The 21396-nt window shown below is 39.1% G+C and overlaps 1 protein-coding gene and 1 pseudogene across 2 annotated transcripts in view; one reads left to right on the top strand and one right to left on the bottom strand.

Annotated features, from left to right (window-relative positions):
- Window positions 1–13732, top strand: part of LOC140849101 (DNA repair protein RAD51 homolog 3) — a 76209-nt gene extending 62477 nt beyond the window's left edge. The window contains exons 8-9 of one of the 2 annotated variants that reach the window (XR_012130661.1): window positions 9207–9817; window positions 12185–13732. Coding sequence is in view for 1 of the 2 variants with exons in the window: in XM_073235366.1 (XP_073091467.1) it covers window positions 9207–9249 (43 nt within the window). In the remaining variant the exon portion in view is untranslated. Of the gene's footprint in view, window positions 1–9206; window positions 9827–12184 lie in introns of those variants that run through there. The other variant, XM_073235366.1, reaches the window with a different exon arrangement.
- Window positions 1–21396, bottom strand: part of LOC140849100 (DNA ligase 3-like) — an 854661-nt pseudogene that overhangs the window by 773552 nt on the left and 59713 nt on the right.

The raw sequence follows: 21396 nt of genomic DNA, 5'->3' as shown, positions 1-21396 counted from the left end.
GTATTGTCAGCCCAAGAAGCTTACCTGAGCTTTGGTGTCCAGAGTTTTTAGTGGGACTTATTAATTGATTTGTTGAACTTAGTTTCCAGTCTCCCCTCCCCAGAGGTCAGGCTGATACCATGTGATCTTAGGGGCCTACCATGAATAACACAGATATCATATAAGTCCAGAAATTACAAGGGTTTAGAGATTACCTCTCAGTACCTGGGGATAAAGGCCAGACCTCTCTTTGGGCAAGGCCAGATTCTTTACGACACATCTTCATCACCTATCTCTCCATTGCCTTCCAGATAAAATGCAAACATGGCTTTGTAATCTTATCTCATCATACTTTTCTCTGAATCACTATCTACCCATTCCATCCCACCTCTACACCTCTAGAAACTGCACTCTAGCTATATTAGACTACTAATATATTAGTTTAAATATGCTGTGTTTGTTATTGTAATGCTGTATATGTAATACATTATTCGTTCTGCTTGGAACACCATGTTCTCTTACTCTATCCCACCCAATCCAATCTCTTACCCATTCTTTTGGTGTCCATTCAACATCACTTCCATTGTTCAACGTCCTCACACTCACAGTGAGTTAGGTTTCTCTTCTGTGTGTCCCTCCAGAACGTCTAGTACTATTCCTCTTGTAACACTTGCTTGATTCATTATTTTTTTGTCAACAAATACTTATATATTTTACTAGACCAGTGGTCTTCAAAGTGCCTTGTACTCAAAATAATCTACTGGGGTGAAGGAATAAAATATTAAAATCTGTTTACTTGTATACAAAATTAAGTGCTCTTAATATCTGATGTATTGATTGAGATTAGCAGCTTGTTCTGTATGACGATTGATTTCATGCCAGGCATGGTAAGTGAGGTATCCTGACAAAGTGCAAGTTTCAGGGCCTAGATGAATTGACAATGGTATCCTCCCTCCAATTTTCAGAACTTTACAAAGTATAGAAGTTTACTCATGTTTATAACATACATTTGTTAACTCTATTTCCTGGTTTTAACAAAGTAAAGCCTCACAAAATGGACAGTTGGCTCTAAAAATTCCTGCAAGAAACCATAGGTTGAACATATTTGTAATGTAAGCATAAGAAACAACAAAACTTAAGAGCCTATACTTCTCCCATCCTTAGTTACATTAGATTTGTTTTTAAAGATGTCAGTGATGAATTTTATGAACCATATCTGATGAGAGATCAGCAAAAATGGAATGATTGAATAGATTATATGAAATAAAGCTTAGTCGATGTGCTGCAATATTACTGGTGAAAGTTATGTGCATGCATTCAGGGTTAGATATATAATTTATGTATGTGTACATATATATATACACACAAAAATATATATAGTATGGGAGAGGGAGAGGAAAGTATACATACACTGGGAGTTCATGGTGTTTCAGATTTTTCGGTAGGGTGTTGAGCAAATGTTTGGAGGCAATTGCATTACATTATTTGCTACATGTTTGCCATCGTATTTCTACATCAGGCACATTTACAACAAATAATAAGTGTTTGCCAATCCAACTAATGAGCTAAGAGAATTTTTTAAAAGATATCACCCTTATTATTTTAAACTGCTTTAAAAAATTGTAGATTTTTATATGTCCACATTTTAAAGCTTTTCATTATAGAAAATTTAAAGTACATAAAAGACAAAATAGTGTACTTATCACCCAGCTTGAGCACTGATCAGTTTTTGGCCAGTTTGTAGCCAATCATCTATGCTTCCGCACATTTCACCATACCTTCCATCATAGTCTATGAAATGTTTAAAATGAATACCCAGTAATTTAATCTGAATTCTATTGGTTTTAGTTGTTACCAATTTTTGGTTACCTTAAGAATATTTTTTTTTGGATATCGTTAATATACAATTACTTGAACAACATTATGGTTACTAGACTCCCCCTATTATCAAGTCACCCCCACATACCCCATTACGGTCACTGTCCATCAGCTCAGTAAGATGCTATAGAATCATTACTTGTCTTCTCTGTATATACTGCCTTTCCCGTGTCCCACCAGCAGAACATATGTGTGCTGATTGTAACCGCCTTTATTCCCCTTATCCCTTCCTTCCCACCCATCCTCCCCAATCCCTTTCCCTTTGGTAACTGTTAGCCCATTCTTGGGTTCTGTGAGTCCGCCGCTGTTTTGTTCCTTCAGTTTTTTCTTTGTTGTTACACTCCACAGATGAATGAAATCATTTGATACTTGTCTTTCTCTGCCTGGCTTATTTCACTGAGCATAATACCCTCTAGCTCCATCCATGTTGTTGCAAATTGTAGGATTTGTTTTCTTCTTATGGCTGAATAGTATTCCATTGTGTATATGTACCACATCTTCTTTATCCATTCATCTACTGATAGACACTTAGGTTGCTTCCATATCTTGGCTATTGTAAATAGTACTGCGATAAACATAAGAGTGCATATGTCTTTTTCAAACTGGGCTGCTGCATCCTTAGGGTAAATTTCTAGGAGTGGAATTCCCGGGTCAAATAGTATTTCTATTTTTAGTTTTTTGAGGAACCTCCATACTGCTTTCCACAAAAGTTGACCTAGTTTACATTCCCACCAGCAGTGTAGGAGGGTTCGCCTTTCTCCACATCCTCGCCAGCATTTGTTGTTGTTTGTCTTGTGGATGTTGGCCATCCTCACTGGTGTGAGGTGATATCTCATTGCAGTTTTAATTTGCATTTCTCTGACGATTAGGGATGTGGAGCATCTTTTCATGTGCCTGTCGGCCATCTGAATTTCTTCTTTGGAGAACTGTCTGTTCATCTCCTCTGCCCATTTTTTAATTGGCTTATTTGCTTTTTGTTTGTTGAGGTGCATGAGCTCTTTATATAATTTGGATGTCAACCCCTTATCAGATATGTCATTTATGAATATATTCTCCCATACTGTAGGATGTCTTTTAGTTCTACTGATGGTGTCCTTTGCTGTACAGAAGCTTTTTAGTTCAATATAGTTCCAATTGTTCATTTTTGCTTTTGTTTCCCTTGCCCGGGGAGATATGTTCATGAAGAAGTCGCTCATGTTTATGTCCCAGAGACTTTTGCCTATTTTTTTGTCTAATAAGAGTGTTATGGTTTCATGACTTACATTCAGGTCTTTGATCCATTTAGAGTTTACTTTTGTGTATGGGGTTAGACAATAATCCAGTTTCATTCTCTTACATGTAGCTGTCCAGTTTTGCCAACACCAGCTGTTGAAGAGGTTGTCATTTCCCTATTGTATATCCATGGCTCCTTTATCGTATGTTAATTGACCATATATGCTTAGGTTTATATCTGGACTCTATTCTGTTCCACTGGTCTATGGGTCTGTTCTTGTGCCAGTACCAAATTGTCTTGATTACTGTGGCTTTGTAGTAGAGCCTGAAGTTGGGGAGCATAATTCCCCTGCTTTATTCTTCCTTCTCAGTATTGCTTTGGCTATTCGGGGTCTTTTGTGGTTCCATGTGAATTTTAGAATTATTTGGTCCAGTTCATTGAAGAATGCTGTAGGTATTTTGATAGGGATTGCACTGAATCTGTAGATTGCTTTAGGCAGGATGGCCATTTTGACAATATTAATTCTTCCTAGCCAGGAGCATGGGATGAGTTTCCATTTGTTAGTGACCTCTTTAATTTCTCTTAAGAGTGTCGCATAGTTCTCAGGGTATAGGTCTTTCACTTCCTTGGTTAGATTTATTCCTAGGTATTTTATTCTTTTTGATATTGTTGTGAATGGAATTGTTTTCCTGATTTCTCTTTCTGCTAGTTCATCATTAGTGTCTAGGAAAGTAACAGATTTCTGTGTATTAATTTTGTATCCCGCAACTTTGCTGAATTCAAATATTAGGTCTAGTAGTTTTGGAGTGGATTCTTTAGGGTTTTTTATGTACAGTATCATGTCATATGTAAACAGGGACAGTTTGATTTCTTCCTTGCCAATCTGGATGCGTTCTTTTCTTTGTGTTGTCTGGTAGCCATGGCTAGGACCTCCACAACTATGTTGAATAAAAGTGGGGAGAGTGGGCATTCTTGTTCCCAATCTTAAAGGAAAAGCTTTCAGCTTCTTGCTGTTAAGTATAATGTTGGCTGTGGGTTTGTCATATATGGCCTTTATTATGTTGAGTTACTTGCCCTCTATACCCATTTTTTTGAGAGCTTTTGTCATGAATAGATGTTTAATTTTGTTAAATGCTTTTTCAGCATCTATGGAGATGGTCATGTGGTTTTTGTCCTTCTTTTTGTTGATATGGTGGATGATGTTGATGTATTTTTGAATGTTGTACCATCCTTGCATCCCTGGGATGAATCCCACTTGATCATGATGGATGATCTTTTTGATGTATTTTTTTTTCTGTGCTAATTCATGCTGTAAGCCAGTTTATTTATTTATTTTTTTTTTTTTATTTTGGTTATCATTAATCTACAATTACATGAAAAACATTATGTTTACTAGGCTCCCCCCTTCACGAAGTCCCCCCACATACCAGTTCACAGTCACTGTCCATCAACATAGTAAGATGCTATAGAATCACTACTTGTCTTCTCTGTGTTGCACAGCCCTCCCCATGCCCCCCCCCAACACTATACATGCTAATAGTAATGCCCCCTTTCTTTTCTTCCCGCCCTTATCGCTCCCTTCCCACCCATCCTCCCCAGTCTCTTTCCCTTTGGTAACTATTAGTCCATTCTTGGGTTCTGTGATTGTGCTGCTGTTTTGTTCCTTCAGGTTTTCTTCGTTCTTAAACTCCACATACGAGTGAGATCATTTGGTACTTGTCTTTCTGTGCCTGGCTTATTTCACTGAGCATAATACCCTCTACCTCCATCCATGTTGTTGCAAATGGCAGGATTTCTTTTTTCTTAGGGCTGCGTAATATTCCATTGCGTATATGTACCACATCTTCTTTATCCAATCATCTACTGATGGACATTTAGGTTGCTTCCATATCTTGGCTATTGTAAATCGTGCAGCGATAAACATAGGGGTGCATCTGAGTTTTTCAAACTGGAGTGCTGCATTCTTGGGGTAAATTCCTGGAAGTGGAATTCCTGGGTCAAATGGTATTTCTATTTTGAGCATTTTGAGGAACCTCCATACTGCTTTCCATAATGGTTGAACTAATTTACATTCCCACCAGCAGTGTAGGAGGGTTCCCATTTCTCCACAACCTCGCCAACATTTGTTGTTTTTTGTCTTTTGGATGTTAGCCATCCTTACTGGTGTGAGATGATATCTCATTGTGGTTTTAATTTGCATTTCTCTGATGACAAGCGATGTGGAGCATCTTTTCATGTGTTTATTGGCCATCTGAATTTCTTCTTTAGAGAACTGTCTATTCAGCTCCTCTGCCCATTTTTTAATTGGATTATTTGCCTTTTGTTTGTTGAGGTGTGTGAGCTTCTTATATATTTTGGACGTCAAGCCTTTATCGGATCTGTCATTTTTGAATATATTCTCCCATACTGTAGGATACCTTGTAGTTCTACTGATGGTGTCCTTTGCTGTACAGAAGCTTTTCAGCTTGATATAGTCCCATTTGGTCATTTTTGTATTTCTTTCCCTTGCCTGGGGAGATATGTTCAAGAAGAGATCACTCATGTTTATGTCTAAGAGATTTTTGCCTATGTTTTTTTCTAAGAGTTTTATGGTTTCATGACTTACATTCAAGTCTTGGATCCATTTCGAATTTACTTTTGTGTATGGGGTTAGACAGTGATCCAATTTCATTCTCTTACATGTAGCTGTACAGTTTTGCCAGCACCATCTGTTGAAGAGACTGTCATTTCTCCATTGTATGTCCATGGCCCCTTTATCGAATATTAGTTGACCATATATGTTTGGGTTAATGTTTGGAGTCTCTATTCTGTTCCACTGGTCTGTGGCTCTGTTCTTGTGCCAGTACCAAATTGTCTTGATTACTGTGGCTTTGTAGTAGAGCTTGAAGTTGTGGAGTGAGATCCCCCCCACTTTATTCTTCCTTCTCAGGATTGCTTTAGCTATTCGGGGTCTTTGGTGTTTCCATATGAATTTTTGAACTATTTGTTCCAGTTCATTGAAGAAAGCTGTTGGTAATTTGATAGAGATTGCATCAAATCTGTATATTGCTTTGGGCAGGATGGCCATTTTGACGATATTAATTCTTCCTGGCCAAGAGCATGGGATGAGTTTCCATTTGTTAGTGTCCTCTTTAATTTCTCTTCAGAGTGTCTTATAGTTTTCAGGGTATAGGTCTTTCACTTCCTTGGTTTGGTTTATTCCTAGGTATTTTATTCTTTTTGATGCTACTGTGAATGGAATTGTCTTTCTGACTTCTCTTTCTATTAGTTTATTGTTAGTGTATAGGAAAGCCACAGATTTCTGTGTGTTAATTTTGTATCCTGCAACGTTGCTGAATTCCGATATTAGCTCTAGTAGTTTCAGAGTGGAGTCTTTAGGGTTTTTTATGTACAATATCATGTCATCTGCAAATAGTGACAGTTTAACTTCCTCTTTACCAATCTGGATTCCTTATATTTCTTTGTTTTGTCTAATTGCGGTGGCTAGGGCCACCAGTACTATGTTGAATAAAAGTGGGGTTTTTGATGTATTTTTGAATTGTGTATGAAATGTGTTGCTGAAGAACCTTTCTATAAATTAATTATATGGATGGCCTGAATTAAGGATTAAGTTTCCAAAGCAATTTCTGAAACAAAATACTAATGTATTACACTAGGATGTTAAAAAAAAAGGACCAGAAAATGTGTTTCATGTCAGTGAGAGCTTAACTTGGGGCTAGATCACAGTTGACCTTTGTGAATTGCAGAGATTTGTCCTACCTGGGTCCACTTCTATGTAGGTTTTTTTCTTCATAAATATATTAGAAAAAGATTTTGGAGATTTGATACAAATTGAAACTATTCATTTTACTGTAAGAATACACTATATAATACAAACACAAAGTGTGTGTTAATTGACTATGTTGCTGGCATGGTCAACAATAGGTTATCAGCAGTTGAATTTTGGGAGAGTCAAAAGTTGTACACTGATTTGCAATTGCATGGGGGTCAACACCTCTAACTCCTGCATTGTTCAAGGGTTAGCTGTATTTAATTCATGCCAACGTTTGAGAAGTTTGTTTTGAAAGGTAGGAAATCAAGAAAGAAAAAAAGTGGTTATGATCTGAAAAAAGTCTTTGAAGTGTTTCTGTGCAAAATAATATTCTAAATTCAGTTTTTAAAAAAACAGTCAAGGATATTTCAAACTTATCCAAGATTAGGCTTTAAGAAGTCTACCTTCTTGTGAGAACGGGATTCAGTATTGATGCTATAAATTTCAGAAACCTGATTGTAACAACAGATTCATTTCTAAATGAGGCCAGTTGGGAATCAACCCCACTTAAAAGCCATTACTAGGTACTAGACACTAGGAATAAGATGAAGCCCCTTCTCTCTTGGTGTTTACATGCTAGAGGTTGTACCAGGCAACAAAGACTGAAATACAATAGATTATAAAAAAGCGCTGTGACAGAAGCACCTGGGTGCTGGTTACATTATTTCAAGAAAATCGTTTAAACATTCCAACTTAAACATTCTATGTATCTTCTCCATATGTGCACACAGGGTAGACCTCCGAGAAGCAGTGGTGGTCTTGTAGGTTTGTGGCACTAATGAGCCACGGTGGGATGTGGAGGGTTTCTCACACCAATGTAGAGGGCTATTCACTAGTCACTGAAAGAGGTTTCAGACTCTCTTTCCCAGAATGGATTGTTCACCCCCCAGCGCCCTTCCTATAGCAATTTTGGAGTCATCACTGATTCAGTGGTAGTCCTCATGTAATAGAGTGGTGAATTCATAATCAGACTTGGATATACTGAGAGTTTAAAGAAAATGACAACATTTTAGAATAACTATAAAGTGTATTTCCCTCTCCACCCCCTTAATAGGTGTTTGTTTTGCAGGTAAGCTAATTTTCTTGGAAGCAGAATGTCTCAGACTTTAGCTTTGAAGAGGAAGAGTTCAGTTGCCAGGACTGGAGGAGCACTTTTGAATTTCCCATGATGCCAGACCCAGTGGCTTCCTTGGGAAACTCTGCACCACCTCCACCCTTACCCTTCTCTTAACCAACCGCCACTATCCCTGGGCTGCCAGAAGCCAGAGCCACCCAGATGTGCAGCCCAAATCCTGTCTCTCTCAGTGGGAAGGGGGTTCTGGAGGGACGTGTCTGTAGCCTTTGACTGGGGAGGGAACGCTTGGACTCCCTGATTCTGAGAAAGGACTTGCTCAGGTGGTGCGGAGCCAATCTCAGCCTGACCCTAATGTGTCATAAATGAAGGGAGGGACTAGGCAGGGGAGGGGCACGCAGTTACTAAGGATATGTGAGCATCAGAGAGCTGTCATAATGGTTCTGCTCTGGCTTAAGGGAGCTGCTCTGGTCCTCTGGCTCATTGTGCCCTAGAGCCTTTGCTGCCATGTCCTGGCTGCGTTTCTGGGCCCCGTGGCTTCTTGTGCTGCTACCATTGTGGCTGCTGGTCCAGGCAGCTCAGCCTCCGGGTTGGGCCCTGGACACTGTGCAGCTGTCTCCCAGACCCCCAGGGCCAACCGAGTCCTGGTCTTCGGATCCCTCCAATCTCCCTCTTGAATTTCCCCATCCACATCAACAACTGATGCATCCTGTGGTTCCTTTCCTGTACACTGGTTCAGCTGCAGAGCTGCCCCCAGGACCAAATCTTTGGGACAAGCCTGGCCAGCATCAAAGTCTCCCAGAGGTGGTTACGTTGGTAAGTCGAGACCAGAATTAGGTCCTAGATCTGCCTCCTTGACTCAAACTGAGACTAAAACTCTAAATGTAGATCAGGCTGAACACCAGTCATTTGAAATACTTGTTCCACCTCTAGGTAGTGATAGTTCAAAACCAACAAGGTTTATTGTTTCACCTCCAAACTTGAAGAAAGATGTAGCTCAGTATCGACGGCTTACCAAAGTTCTCACTGGAACTCCAGGCTGATTTGCAAAGAAACATCTAAAACAATTGCAGGATGATTATTTAGCTCCCAATAGGGGTGTTGTCTATGCTAGGGAGAAGCTACCTGTAGAGTTTCTGGGCGGCCCACATCAGCCTCCAGAGGCCCCTGTGGAAGTTGAAGCTTTCTCCCAGAAAAGTGTCCCCATTCATCATGGACAGAAAGTTGAGGAGGCTGAATCTTTCTCTCCCCAGGTGGATTCCCAGGATCAGCATCCAGAGTCCCCTGAAGAGCTAGAACCACTTCCATTGAAGCAGGAGGCTTCATCTCAGCCTGCAGAGCCCCCGGAGGCAGATGAAAACCCTGCAAACCTGCAGGTGGCCCTGGCTGAGCCTTCCTACACTCCTGAAGAGGCTAAGTCTCCAGTCCAGGAGGAAGCCCCAGCTCAGCCTCCAGAGTCCTCTAAAGGGGCAGAATCTTCTCGAGCACAGGAGGATTCTCCAGCTTGGCCTCCAGACCCTTTTGAGGAAGTTGTAGCACAACCTCCAGTCTATGATGAGGTGACAGTTCCAGCTGTGGGGCAGGATCAACCTCAGGATTCAGACTTGCCCAGTGTCAGTGTGGAACCTGTTGGCCTGGAGCTCACCATGATCCCGAAACCTCCACCTTTAGGTCTAGAGCAGTCTGAGACAGGTTTTCCTTCACTGACTCAGAATTCGGTGATGAACACCACCACAAACAGCATATGTGAGCTCTGTAGCTGCACAGACAAGACGCTGGCGTGCGTTGGTCTCAGCTCAGAGCGGAAGCTCCAGAGTGTGCCCGTGCCAGAGCCGAACGCTCACAATGGCACCTTCACTATCTTGTAAGAACCTCCTCTCTTCATTTGTTCTCTGTATCTTGCCTGTTCTTGCAGCATTTTCCTCAAGGACTTCCTGGCCCCTCATTTCCATAACTGTGCTGACTGATGTCCTGTTTTTATGTTTTGTTAACTATTCCTCGTCTTCCTTTTCCTTCTTAATATTGTTCTCTCTTCTCCAGTCTTTTACTTGTAATTGCCTTATTCTTTTTCCTTACCCGCTTTTTTTAGTTCTGTCATTTAAGTCTTTAACCTCTATTCTACCATTTTCCTATCATTTATCGTCCATTTTCTTTATAGTAACATGTCCCTATCCGCATTTCACAGGTTATGAGTAAAGATTCTGGAGCTAGACGGCCTGGGTTTGAACCCAGGTCTGTCATTTATTAGCTTTGTGACTCAATTTCCTAATCTGTAAAGTGGGGATTGTGGTAATTACCATCCCATAAGATTGTTGTGAGATTTAGATGAGTTAATACATGGAAAGCCCTTCTATATGTGCCTAGTGTATATATGCGTATTAACTGTTATTATTTGGTCTCTCACTTATGTCCAAAACTTTTTCCTCTGGCTTTTTAAATATAACACCCATTTTTTGCACAACCCAGGGCTAAGTGCTGTGGGAGCCACAGATGTATAAACATTGTCTCCAGAACCTGACAGTGATGGGTAGAAAGAAAGAATATGCATTAAAAGGGAGGTGATAATTAAGTACTAAAAGAGATACAGACTCTAGGTACTGTACTTCACCAGAACCTGTAATCACTGGGATATGGAGGTCAGGGAAAGCCGCATTGGATAAGCGACAATTTTAGCTGGGACTTAAAGAGTACCTATAATTTGTTGAATAGGGGGAAAAAACATTCAGTGTAGGCAAAGGCATGGCTGCAGGAATGATCAGGATTTCATAGACCAGTCTGGCTGTAAAGAACTGGTTAGCAAGCAATGAAAGATTTTGAAAAACCTTGACTATCAGCTATAGGGGTTTGAAAGTTGCAGTATGAGAGATGGAGAGCCATGGAAAGTTTTCAAGCAAGAGAGACAAATGATTAAAGCAAGGGGGTTGTCTTAGATTCCATATGTAGCGTGATCTAGAGAGGAGAGCTTGATTCAGGGAGACCAAACAGGATGTACTAGCAAAGACTAGGAGTGAAGTGAAAAGGGGCTGAATCAGAATGGTTGTGCTGGGAGGACAAAGAAAATCCTGAGAGCACAAAGGAAGAGAGACAAAGGAAGAGTCAGTAGGATTTCCTAAGTGACCAACTAGAACTGGAAGGTGGGATGTGTAGGAAAAGAGAAAAATCAAATCTGACTCTAAAGTTTCTGTCCTGGGTGATGAGGAGAGTGATGGTGGTAGAACAGGGGGAAGTACAGCAGCTGGGAAGGAGAGCCCATTTGCGGGAGACAGTTCAGTTGAAGGTGCCTTTTATTGGTGAGCGTAAGGCACGCAGAAGGCTTCTGGCTGAGTGGGAATTTCCACTGGGCAGGGGAGCAGACAGGTATCTGACCTATTTCTGACTGCCCTGAAAAATAGGGAACTTCTTGCTGAGGAAAGAGAATCTGAAGGGAAAGGTTCAGATCACCCAGAGAGGTAGTGGTTGAAACTGAACCTCAAGCATTTAACAGCTTCTTTTAAACACGTGCAGTTTATGGATACATTCTCCATGTATAAAAAAAGGAAAAAGGCACAGAAGTATGTAGGATAAAATATGGAAATCCCACTCCACCCTGCCTGCCGCCCATAAGATAACGCCTGTTACCATTTTGGTGTGTGTCCTGCCTTCCAGTCTCTTCCCTTTGCACTTCCCCCCAGGGAGATAGTACATTACTCCTTGCTCGGTGATTTGGGCGTTTCCCTCGGCACTGTCTCTGAGAGATCTTTCCATATTAGTCCCTCTAAATTTTAATTGCCCTTCTTCTAACAGCTGGAGAGATCTCAACAGTGGGCACTGAGCCAAATCTTTGGTATTACCTGGCACAGTGTTTCTTTATATTTATTGTTGATGATAAATTTTTGCCATTTTTTCTGCTTAATTGTTTATCATTTTCTCTTTGGAAGGAGTCATTGGACATACCTATGTGATTTTAGGAAAAAATACTTACTTTCAAGGTAATTAACTGGCATTATCTGCCCAAGAAGTTGGACAGATAGGAAGTTCAGGTTCTGAGGAGATGCCTTGTTGTTTGTGCCCCGTGTTGTATCTTTATTAGCTGTGCAAACTGGGAAGCTGATGGCTGTGGACACTAGAAAGCTGGTATTTTATGCATTTGAATATTCCCCTAGTTGCCATGATAAGGTTGCCATGATTCTTTTGCTTATTCTGTTCATTCTTTTCCTACCTATTCAAGGATATGAACTGTGTTTCTTCACAGAAATTTCAGAGGAAACTCTATTTCTTACGTGGATGAAAATACATGGACGTCATACCCTTGGGTTGAGAAAGTATCAGTATAGTCTCTCCAAATATGAACACGAAAAACTAACTGCATTGTAAGATGTTTCTTGGTCCAGAGTTTTGAGGTCAGTAGTTCTGAGAAAAGGTATTTCCTCTCCATATCTCAAATCGACCTCTACTGATTGCAATTCTGTTTATTTTAAAAACTAAAGTTGGTGGATTCTCTTTAAGAGTCAACTTAAACTTACTTGCCAGTATGCAAGGAACACACGATTATACTCTCAATATATAAAAATGAAATAACAGGAAGAGTGAAGACCCTCCTTGTGCCCTAATCCCCCACCCCTGAGGTAACCACTACTATGAATTTAGTGTATATCCTTCCAGACCTTTGTCCATGCATTTGTCTACGTAAGGATTTACAGATAGCAAAATAGGTTTGTTGCGCGATTTTCTTAGCTTTTCTACATGAAGGGTAACATCCTATGACTGAATTCTTTCACTTTTTGATACAATTTAGATTTCTTCCCACTGCATACAGGGCTACCCCATTCATTTAAACTCCTGCATAATATTTTATGGTATAGATTTATCCCAGTTAATTCTTCCTTTATTGCTGGATGTTTAGATTATGTTGTTTTCTTGTCACATGCATCGCTCCAATGAATATCCTTGTACTCGCATCTTTGTCAACATGAGCAAGTATCTCTGTAAAAGAGATATCTAGAAGTGGAATTTTTGCGATTAAGACTGTGTAGATAGTAATCTGAAGTGCCCTAAAAACAGTTGTGCCAATGTATACTCTAATCAACAGGCCATGACAGCTTCATTTTCCTACACCCTCTACCACTGGGTATTTTTTTGGCTTATGTGTGATGGGTGGGTGACTAAGAGGGGCCCCATCTGAATATGAATTTTTCTGATTACTTGGGAATTTAAATATCATTATATGCCTAGCAAACATTTGTATTCTCAGAATTGTCTGTTCTTTGCCTGTTTTTTTGTTGTCTGTATTTTTTTTTTATTGATTTGTAGAAAACTCAGTTTAGATACAAGTGATTTGGGAAAAAATACTTATATTCAAAGTAAATAACTGGCATTTTTCAAGACCTTTGTAGCATTAATAATGTGTTCAACTTGGACAAGTCAAATGACCTGTGAATTAATATTAAAAGACATGACAGTCATAGTAATCTAAAAATAGGGATTATGACCACCCTAAAATAGATCCCCCTTCATCAGATATCTTATTCGTAAGGAAAAAATGCTAGAACCAGACAGTTGTTTCTTTTTAATTTATGAATTTCTTGAATATCATATAAAGTTTATATTTCTCATGATAATATATGACATGGAGATTTTATTTCCCAGACTTCTAAGAAAAATAAAAGTAACTTGGCACTAGAAGTAAATAGCATTAGTTCCTACTGGGGAGTAGAGAGTCGAGTGTGAGGGTCGGCTGAGGGGCAGGGGTAGGAAAAATGTTTTGGATTGTGTACATTATACCTTTGGAAGTTTGAGCCATATAAATATGTATTATATATATATATATATATTTTTTAAATAAACTGAAGTTTAAACATTAATTTTTAAATAGCATGTGTTGTAGAGTTTATGCAATATAACATGAGTCTGGTAAGGTTAGAAGATTTCCAAGTCAGTTTGAGATTTATACTTGGTAAGACAGAGGTTCCTAACTTGGAGTCAATGGTCCCCAGGGCAGGATCTCTTAACCTTTTGTTTTCCATGCATCTATTTGGCGATGGACAGAAGCCTACCTATGAAGAGATGTTTTTAAATGTATAATAGGTTAAAATACATATGAAAACAAAGAAAACCAATTACATTGAAATACTCTTAAAGAATAGTTACTAGTGATATAGGAAAAAATCTGCTTTTCTTACATTAACAATATGTAGAGGTAGTTATTATAATGGCAGTTATTATATGTAGTGGTATTTATTGTAAGTGGTAATTATTATCATATCAAGGTAGTGATGAGAAGAAAGGAATTTTGAGATGTCTGCAACAAAGACATGATATGAACATATCTGATTTCTACTGGGGGTCAGATGAGCTATACTGCTACTCCGTTGTGGTTTGTTGCCTACAGTCATGATGGAACAAAATGCCAATTTAGAGGTTTTTGAAAATAGAGACAGACATGATTTCCCATTCAGGTTTGTACCCTGCATTCAAGCCATTCTGTTCACAGACCTGTGCATGGAAATTGCATGTATGCTTTTGCGTATATTCAAGAAAGTGAAGTTTTCTAGGAAAAGGGTTCATAGCTCTTATGAAATTCTCAGAGGGTTCTTGTCTCAAAAGATTGAGTCACAAGTGCAAATGAAAAGACATTTCTTTTTCCTGTAAAGTTGTACTTATGCACATGATAATAAAGGAATGATTTGCTTTAAATAAAGGGGGTAGTATATCTGAAAATCAATACCTGTCACTTTGAATTCATTTAACAAATATTTACAGAGCACCCACTATGTGCCAAGAACTGTTTTATGTACCAGGGATACAAGAACAAATGACCAAACATCCCAGTTCTGAAGGGATTTACAAATATGTAATATAAAAATAAACAGATTAACTATAATAGATAGGTATAATTTCAAGTAATGATAAATGCTTTGGAGAGAAAGCAAGCAGGGGAAGGTGAGTAAATCAATTCCAGAATGGCCTACTGTTGGCATGTATGTATAGTTAAGCCAAAAAAAAAAAGAAAAAACACTCTGTGTCCTGTCAATTTCCTAGAAGTTACAGAGGTGGGGAGAAGGATAATTGCCAGTAATGTAGAATCAAGAATGAATATTGCAAAATTCAGAAGATCGCTTTAGTGAAAGGAAGTCTGATCAGAAGTTAAACATGAATGTTTCTCTAATGTTAGTTCATACCTGGTTTTGATGTTTTCATTGTGTAAGAAAATTTTAGATCCCCCTTAACTCTGATTCCCTATAGTGCTACATTTTTTTTGCTTTAGTCAAAAAATATTTGGAGTCCTACAGATCAGTGTGTTTTATTCCAGGTTGTTGCTTATGTGAAGCTCCTTTTTTGGGGTAATTTTTTGATGACACTCATTCTCAGTCTAAACTTTCCTTTAAGGTTGAATTTATTAGGGTAATTAAAAAATTTTTTACTATCATGTCATCCAAATAACTTTCACCAAAACAAATGCCATCAATTGAAAATACAGACTCTTTAGTTACTCCCTGTCTTACCATGATATTCTCTCCTGAACCAAACAGTCTGACAAGGGCATCAGCCAATCAGAGAAGACACTGCCATAACCAGCTGAGTTTCCGCCTCCATCTCTTTCCTGTTCTCCTGAAACCTTGTCAGTATTTATGATTTTTAAGGTTAGAATTAGTACACAAGTTTCATATTTGTCCTGATTTTTTTCATATACCATCATTTCCTATGACCTTTTTGTATATCATCAACAGTGTACACATAAGTTTTGTTATGTGATATGGGGGGAGGTAGAGCTTTTTCCAACTGTCTATTGTTATGAAAAGGGTTACTATAAACAGTGTTGGACATATTGATTTGTTTTTTTCTCTTTGGATCATTTCCGTGGAAAAAGAAAACCATTACCTGACAGAGATGGGAGAACAGTCATAGCATCACCTGGTGACCATTCCCCCTTCACACATTCTGGCCACCGCTGCTGTTCCTTGTAATGTGGTGAATTCCAGGCAAAGTCAGGGTCTTTGAGGCATTCTCAGGCTCCAGGAGTTCTTTGTGGGAATGAAAGTTTTTTGTCGTGGGATCCTTTTTTAATGTATGTGACTATATTCTGTGTATTATGAACCACCATATAACAGAGATTGCCCTTGTTTTCAGATGCAGGGTTTCCAGGTAGTAGTAATTGAATTGTTTTAAGCTATGAGAAAGGAATTAATCTATGAGGTGGAATTAATATAGGTGACTAACAGACCCTGTGAGGGAAAGCAGAATGTTTATATGCAGAACTTGGTGGAAATAGTTCACAAAGCAACATAGCATATTCTTGGATTCCCAAGGTGCTTGAAGGATGTAAAACTGTTAATATTACCTCCCAGGAAGGTGATTCCCAGGGAAGGGAAATTTGCTTTTGAAATCTTAAAGACTTTCTTCTGTAGTGGATCTCCTATCACTCCCTTACTCCACTCTGGGAGACACTGGCTGTATACTCCATGTTCATCAGGTGTTCAGAAATGGGTGCAAACCATCCTGCCAGGCATGTTGTCTTTCCTGTGGTACTAGGTGAAGCAAAGGCGTGAACATTCGTGGGCAAACTCAGGTGTCAGGCTTGTCTGTGGATTATTCCCATTCCCTTCATTCTGCATTCTGGAGAAATCATTGGCAGGATCTCTGTTTTTTAATTGATTCTTCAAAGGTGCATATATTGAGGGTTTCTATTGTTAATAATAACACTTTTCTTTCATGTAATCCTGAGTTGATTCTTTTTCACGGATGCACTGTCTGACTCAGGATATCAGTTATGCCATTCTAAAGTCCCCTCGTGCTTCCTCTCTTCACTGTGGTTCATTGGCTATCAGCTCACTTGCTTTTGTTTTCTGTCCATAACGAAGCTGGCTTTCTTTGTCATTTGATCATTCCTGAGTGCAGTTCGTCTTTGAGTTGAGATTCTTCTGCTTGTGTTTTCTGGCTCTTGGACAGAGGTGACATGAACTACTGGGGCTGTTGTTCCTAAAGGAGTCCCTGAAAGTCAGAGGAGGTGGGAGGTGGCTCCGGTGGCTAGACAGGGCGCACACCCTTCCCCCAGGTTCTAGGCCCCTGGCCCGTTGACCACCGATGCTCCAACCTGGAGGAAGATGCCCTTTGCTCTCTGGCCTGAGGAGGAAGGATGTGCGGCCACGTGCTGCCCCTGCTCCTGCAGCAGCATTTCAGCTCATCACTCTGGGTAATTCCAGGCCATGTCTGGTAGGGAAGCATGTGTGGAGCTACTCCCACACTTTGAGGTAAGGTTGTGGATTTTTAAATCATGTCTTTTCCATCATTCTTAGGGATTTTGCCTGTGGTTGGAGGAGTAGAGACTTGGCATTTACCCATTTTCCAATTTGAAATAGCACAACTCCTTAGGAGAACAGTTGTGTACCCCTACTGGATCCTAGGGAAACTCAGGCAAATGCATATCAAAATACAAGTATAAGAAAGTTTAAAGCAGCATTGTTTGTAGTAACGAAAGCCAGAAAAATCTTGATATCCCCCAACAGTAGAGTGAATAAATAAAGTCTAGCATAGTTATACAATGGAATATTATTCTTTAGAAACATAATGCAAGGCACATAATTAATCTTTAATTTTCTGGTAGCCACTTAAAAAATAAAAGTAAACAGAAACAGATGTAATGTGAATGCATTTTATTTAACCTTTATGTCCAAAATAATAATATTTCAATATGTAATCATTATATACATTGTTAAGATAGTCTACATTTTTTTCATACTGTCTTTAAAATATCCAAAATATTATAATTTCTACATGCACTTGATATGAAATTTATGCATTCATATTCTTTTTCCCATATTAAGTCTGTAAAATCTCAGTTTAGTTGCAAGATTTTTATCAGAAGTTACTTGATCTCTCTTTAGATATCATAAAATTTACAGTTGGAAAAATAGCATCATATGGCCAGGTTATTGCAAAATACTGAAATGCTTTCCAATAACTGCATCAAATGTCAATTTTGAATTTAACTTTTAAAATAGTTTAATTAAATTGAACTTCAGCTTCTCAGTCACACTAGCCACTTTCAAGTACTCAGTAGGCACAGGTAGCCAAGCATGTAACAGTAGGCCTTCAAGTGAACCAACCTCAGCTGCACCTGAGGATAGAATGAATTTGCAAGGTAAGGTTGAATGAAAGAAACAATGTAGAAAATAATACATATATAATATGATTCCATTTATATACTAAGTTCAAGAAGAGGCAAGACTGCACTATGTTGTTTATGGCTGACACCTCAAAGGTAAGACCACATTCCAAAAGCAGGGAGATGAGTTAAAAAGTCAGGACAGTGGTTACCTCTAGTGGGTCAGGGAGCAGTTTGTGATGGGAAAGGGGCCCACTGAGGGCTTCTGGGATGCTGGCAGTGTTCTTGACGTGAATGGTGTTACATGGGTATTTGCTTTATAATTATTAACATGAACATTTTACCTTTTTTTAATTAAGATATCATTGATATACACTCTTATGAAGATTTCACATAAAAAACATTGTTTACTACATTCACCCATATTATCAAGTACCCCCATACCCCATTGAAGTCACTGTCCATCAGCGTAGTCAGATGCCAGAGAGTCACTACTTGTCTTCTGTGTGCTACACTGTCTTCCCTGTGACCCCCACATACCATGTGTAGCAATCATAGTACCCCTCAATCCCCTTCTCCGTCCCTCCCCACCCAGCCTTCCCCACCCCTCCCCTTTAGTAACCGCTAGTCCCTTCTCAGAGACTGTGAGTCTGCTGCTGTATTAAACTGGATGCACATCTTAATGCACTTTTTAGTTCCCCGAAACAATATTTTCAATGGGAGGAAAATTGAACAGCTTCACTTGTAGCCTTGACATAGTTCTGTGTGGGGCTCCCATACTAAGGTTCAGGAGATGGCAGTTCCGCTGATGATGTTGCCACCCACAGTTGGGTTCTGAAAGAGACTTGGGGATCAAGAGATTAGGTATTAAATACACATTTTGGTGTGAAGAGTGGATGGATAGTTGTGTGTGTGGGTGTGTGTGTGTGTGAGGGAGAGAGAGGGACACAGAGGAGGACATGACAAGAAAGATCTGAATGGAAACAGAGCAGAGATCACCATCCCTAAATTAATAAGAACTAGGGTGTTAACGTGGTACCGTTATCGTTATTCAGGTCTCCCCCACATGTAGAAATTAGTCCTATACGTAAATAGTTTTAATTATTTTGCATTTGATTCAGAAGTAACCTTTCCATTTTTCAGAATTCTCAGTGACAATCAGTTCAGTGAATTACATAAGGACTCATTTGAAGGCCTGCTATCCCTCCAGTATTTGTAAGTTAGATACTCACACTTATTTATGAGCTTTTAGTTATATTATCTATAACATAAATAAGGGGTTCAAATTAGACAATTCCTATAATTTCTCCCAACAATAAAAATTTATAATTCTGTAAGTCTGTGTAGGGAGGGCACTAGCCGCTTTCTAGCATTAAATACCTCCTATGTGTTTTCAATTTTTTAATTATATGGACAAGCTATAGATAGAAAAACCCTTCAGTTACAGAGGAAAAGTGGTAATGAGGTCTGAGCAATTACAGGCACCCATAGGAGCCTTGGTATGTAAGTGTTCTATGCCCTCTGTTTATATTAACATTTAGTTTATGGCCTATGGATCAAATCCAGCCCATGGTCCGTTTTTATACAGCCCTTTTGTTAAAGGAGGGCTGTAAAAGGAGAAAAGAAAAGAAAGAAAGAAAAACATGCAACAGAGACTTTATGTCGCCTGAAAAGCCTGAAATACTTACTTTCGAGCCTTTACAGAAAAGATTTGTAAAAGTTGGTTTAGTGAGATGAGAGGAATTAAAGGTAACCATATTGTCACCTAAAAGACAAGAAAATATAGAATACTTATATTAACTTGAATGCCATTAACCCAGAATATATTTATAATTTAATCTAAATTAACATTGAAATATTAAGTACTCAAGTAGATGAATTATGTAAACAACATTATCAAGATTATAGCTACCCAGAGAAGAGACTGATGTTTAGGATTTCAATGCAGGAATTGTTATACCAATATTAAAAACAGATGTTTGACGTGGTGATTAACTGACATAGTGGGAAATGTCTACATTTGCACTAAACAAGCATATCAGAAATGGCCCTAACTTCTCTAATTACCAACTAAAAATCTCTCCAGTCTCATTGTCAAGGAACTAATGCCTACATAGTACTTCTTTTTGTTTACAAGTAAGGAGATACTATGTTGCTATAAAAGGTCAATGTTTATTCTTTGTCTTTTGCATGCAGAACTGTTTATGTCATCCTTATTACGCTAATTCATGGTGCTCTTTTGCAAAAAGATTCTTCTTGCAAGTATAGAAACCTAAGGGAGTCAGATATAAAGGGTCTTACATGACAATAAAAATAGTCCTTTGAGTTTTCAAACCTTTCAAGCCACAAGGGACACTGTTGTATTGATCTTCTTAGGTACCTCTGCCATCTGGGCTCCAAACCTTCCAAACAAATGAGATAACTGCTCAGTGGATTAGGCCCTTCATTACTTCTATTGCAAAATGTTTTGTAAGCTAAGTATTTCATTATCATAAGTATTGTCATTACTTAAAAAAAATGCCAATCAATAAAAAGGCAAAAAAGAATATGACAACCACTGTGTCTAGTATTACAGGCACAAAAGTGGGTTAGACAGGTTTCGTACCCTTCTAGAAACTCATGATCTCACAGGGGAAATGCACTTGCCAGCTCAGACCACCGTGTATAAGCACTGAATGAATGACAAAGTGCTGAAGAGGTGCGGAAGAGGAAGGTATTTGAAAAGCCTTTTAGTTTTAAATGATCCCTTTTCTGCTACTCCCCAGCTGTTCATTCATTTTATAAATATTTGAGTTTATGTCCATGTATCAGTTTTAAACATGGTAGACAATGCAGGTAAGTAAGACCTTGTCCATACTTTAAGGGAGTTTATACTCAGAGGAAATGGGGTGTAAAAATAACTATATTAAAAAGAGGAAATGGATGTGGGCAGTGAGAAGTATGAATTGTTCGGGGAGTACAAAAGAGGGGAAAAAGACTTCAAGTTAGAAAAAAAGATGCTACAAGAGCAACGCTGTTAGAGCAGCAGCTTGAGGGGCTTTTGGGTATCGTCAGACACACATCTTGGGAAGAATAAGTTTGCAAAGAAGAGTGGCAGAAAGGCAGCACAAGGGAAAAATAGCTTGTCCTATAGAGTACATCGGGTGTTAGGGCGAGACCTTCTGGGGCTTCGAAGGCCAAGCCGAGGGGAACAAGCTGTCATGCTATCTCGGCAGCACTCTAGGACAAACTTCAGCCTGCTGGAAGATCACTTGGAGGGCTTCTCACAGCCCAAGCACCCACCCCACAGTTACTGATTCAGTTGGTCCCGAGTAGGGCTGAGAACTTACATCTTCGATAAATTCCCAGGCGATGCTGGTGTT

The sequence above is a fragment of the Manis javanica genome, chromosome 4, assembly GCF_040802235.1.
Source record: "Manis javanica isolate MJ-LG chromosome 4, MJ_LKY, whole genome shotgun sequence".
NCBI classification, from domain to species: Eukaryota; Metazoa; Chordata; class Mammalia; order Pholidota; family Manidae; genus Manis; species Manis javanica.
This window is presented reverse-complemented; position numbering and strand designations above follow the sequence as displayed.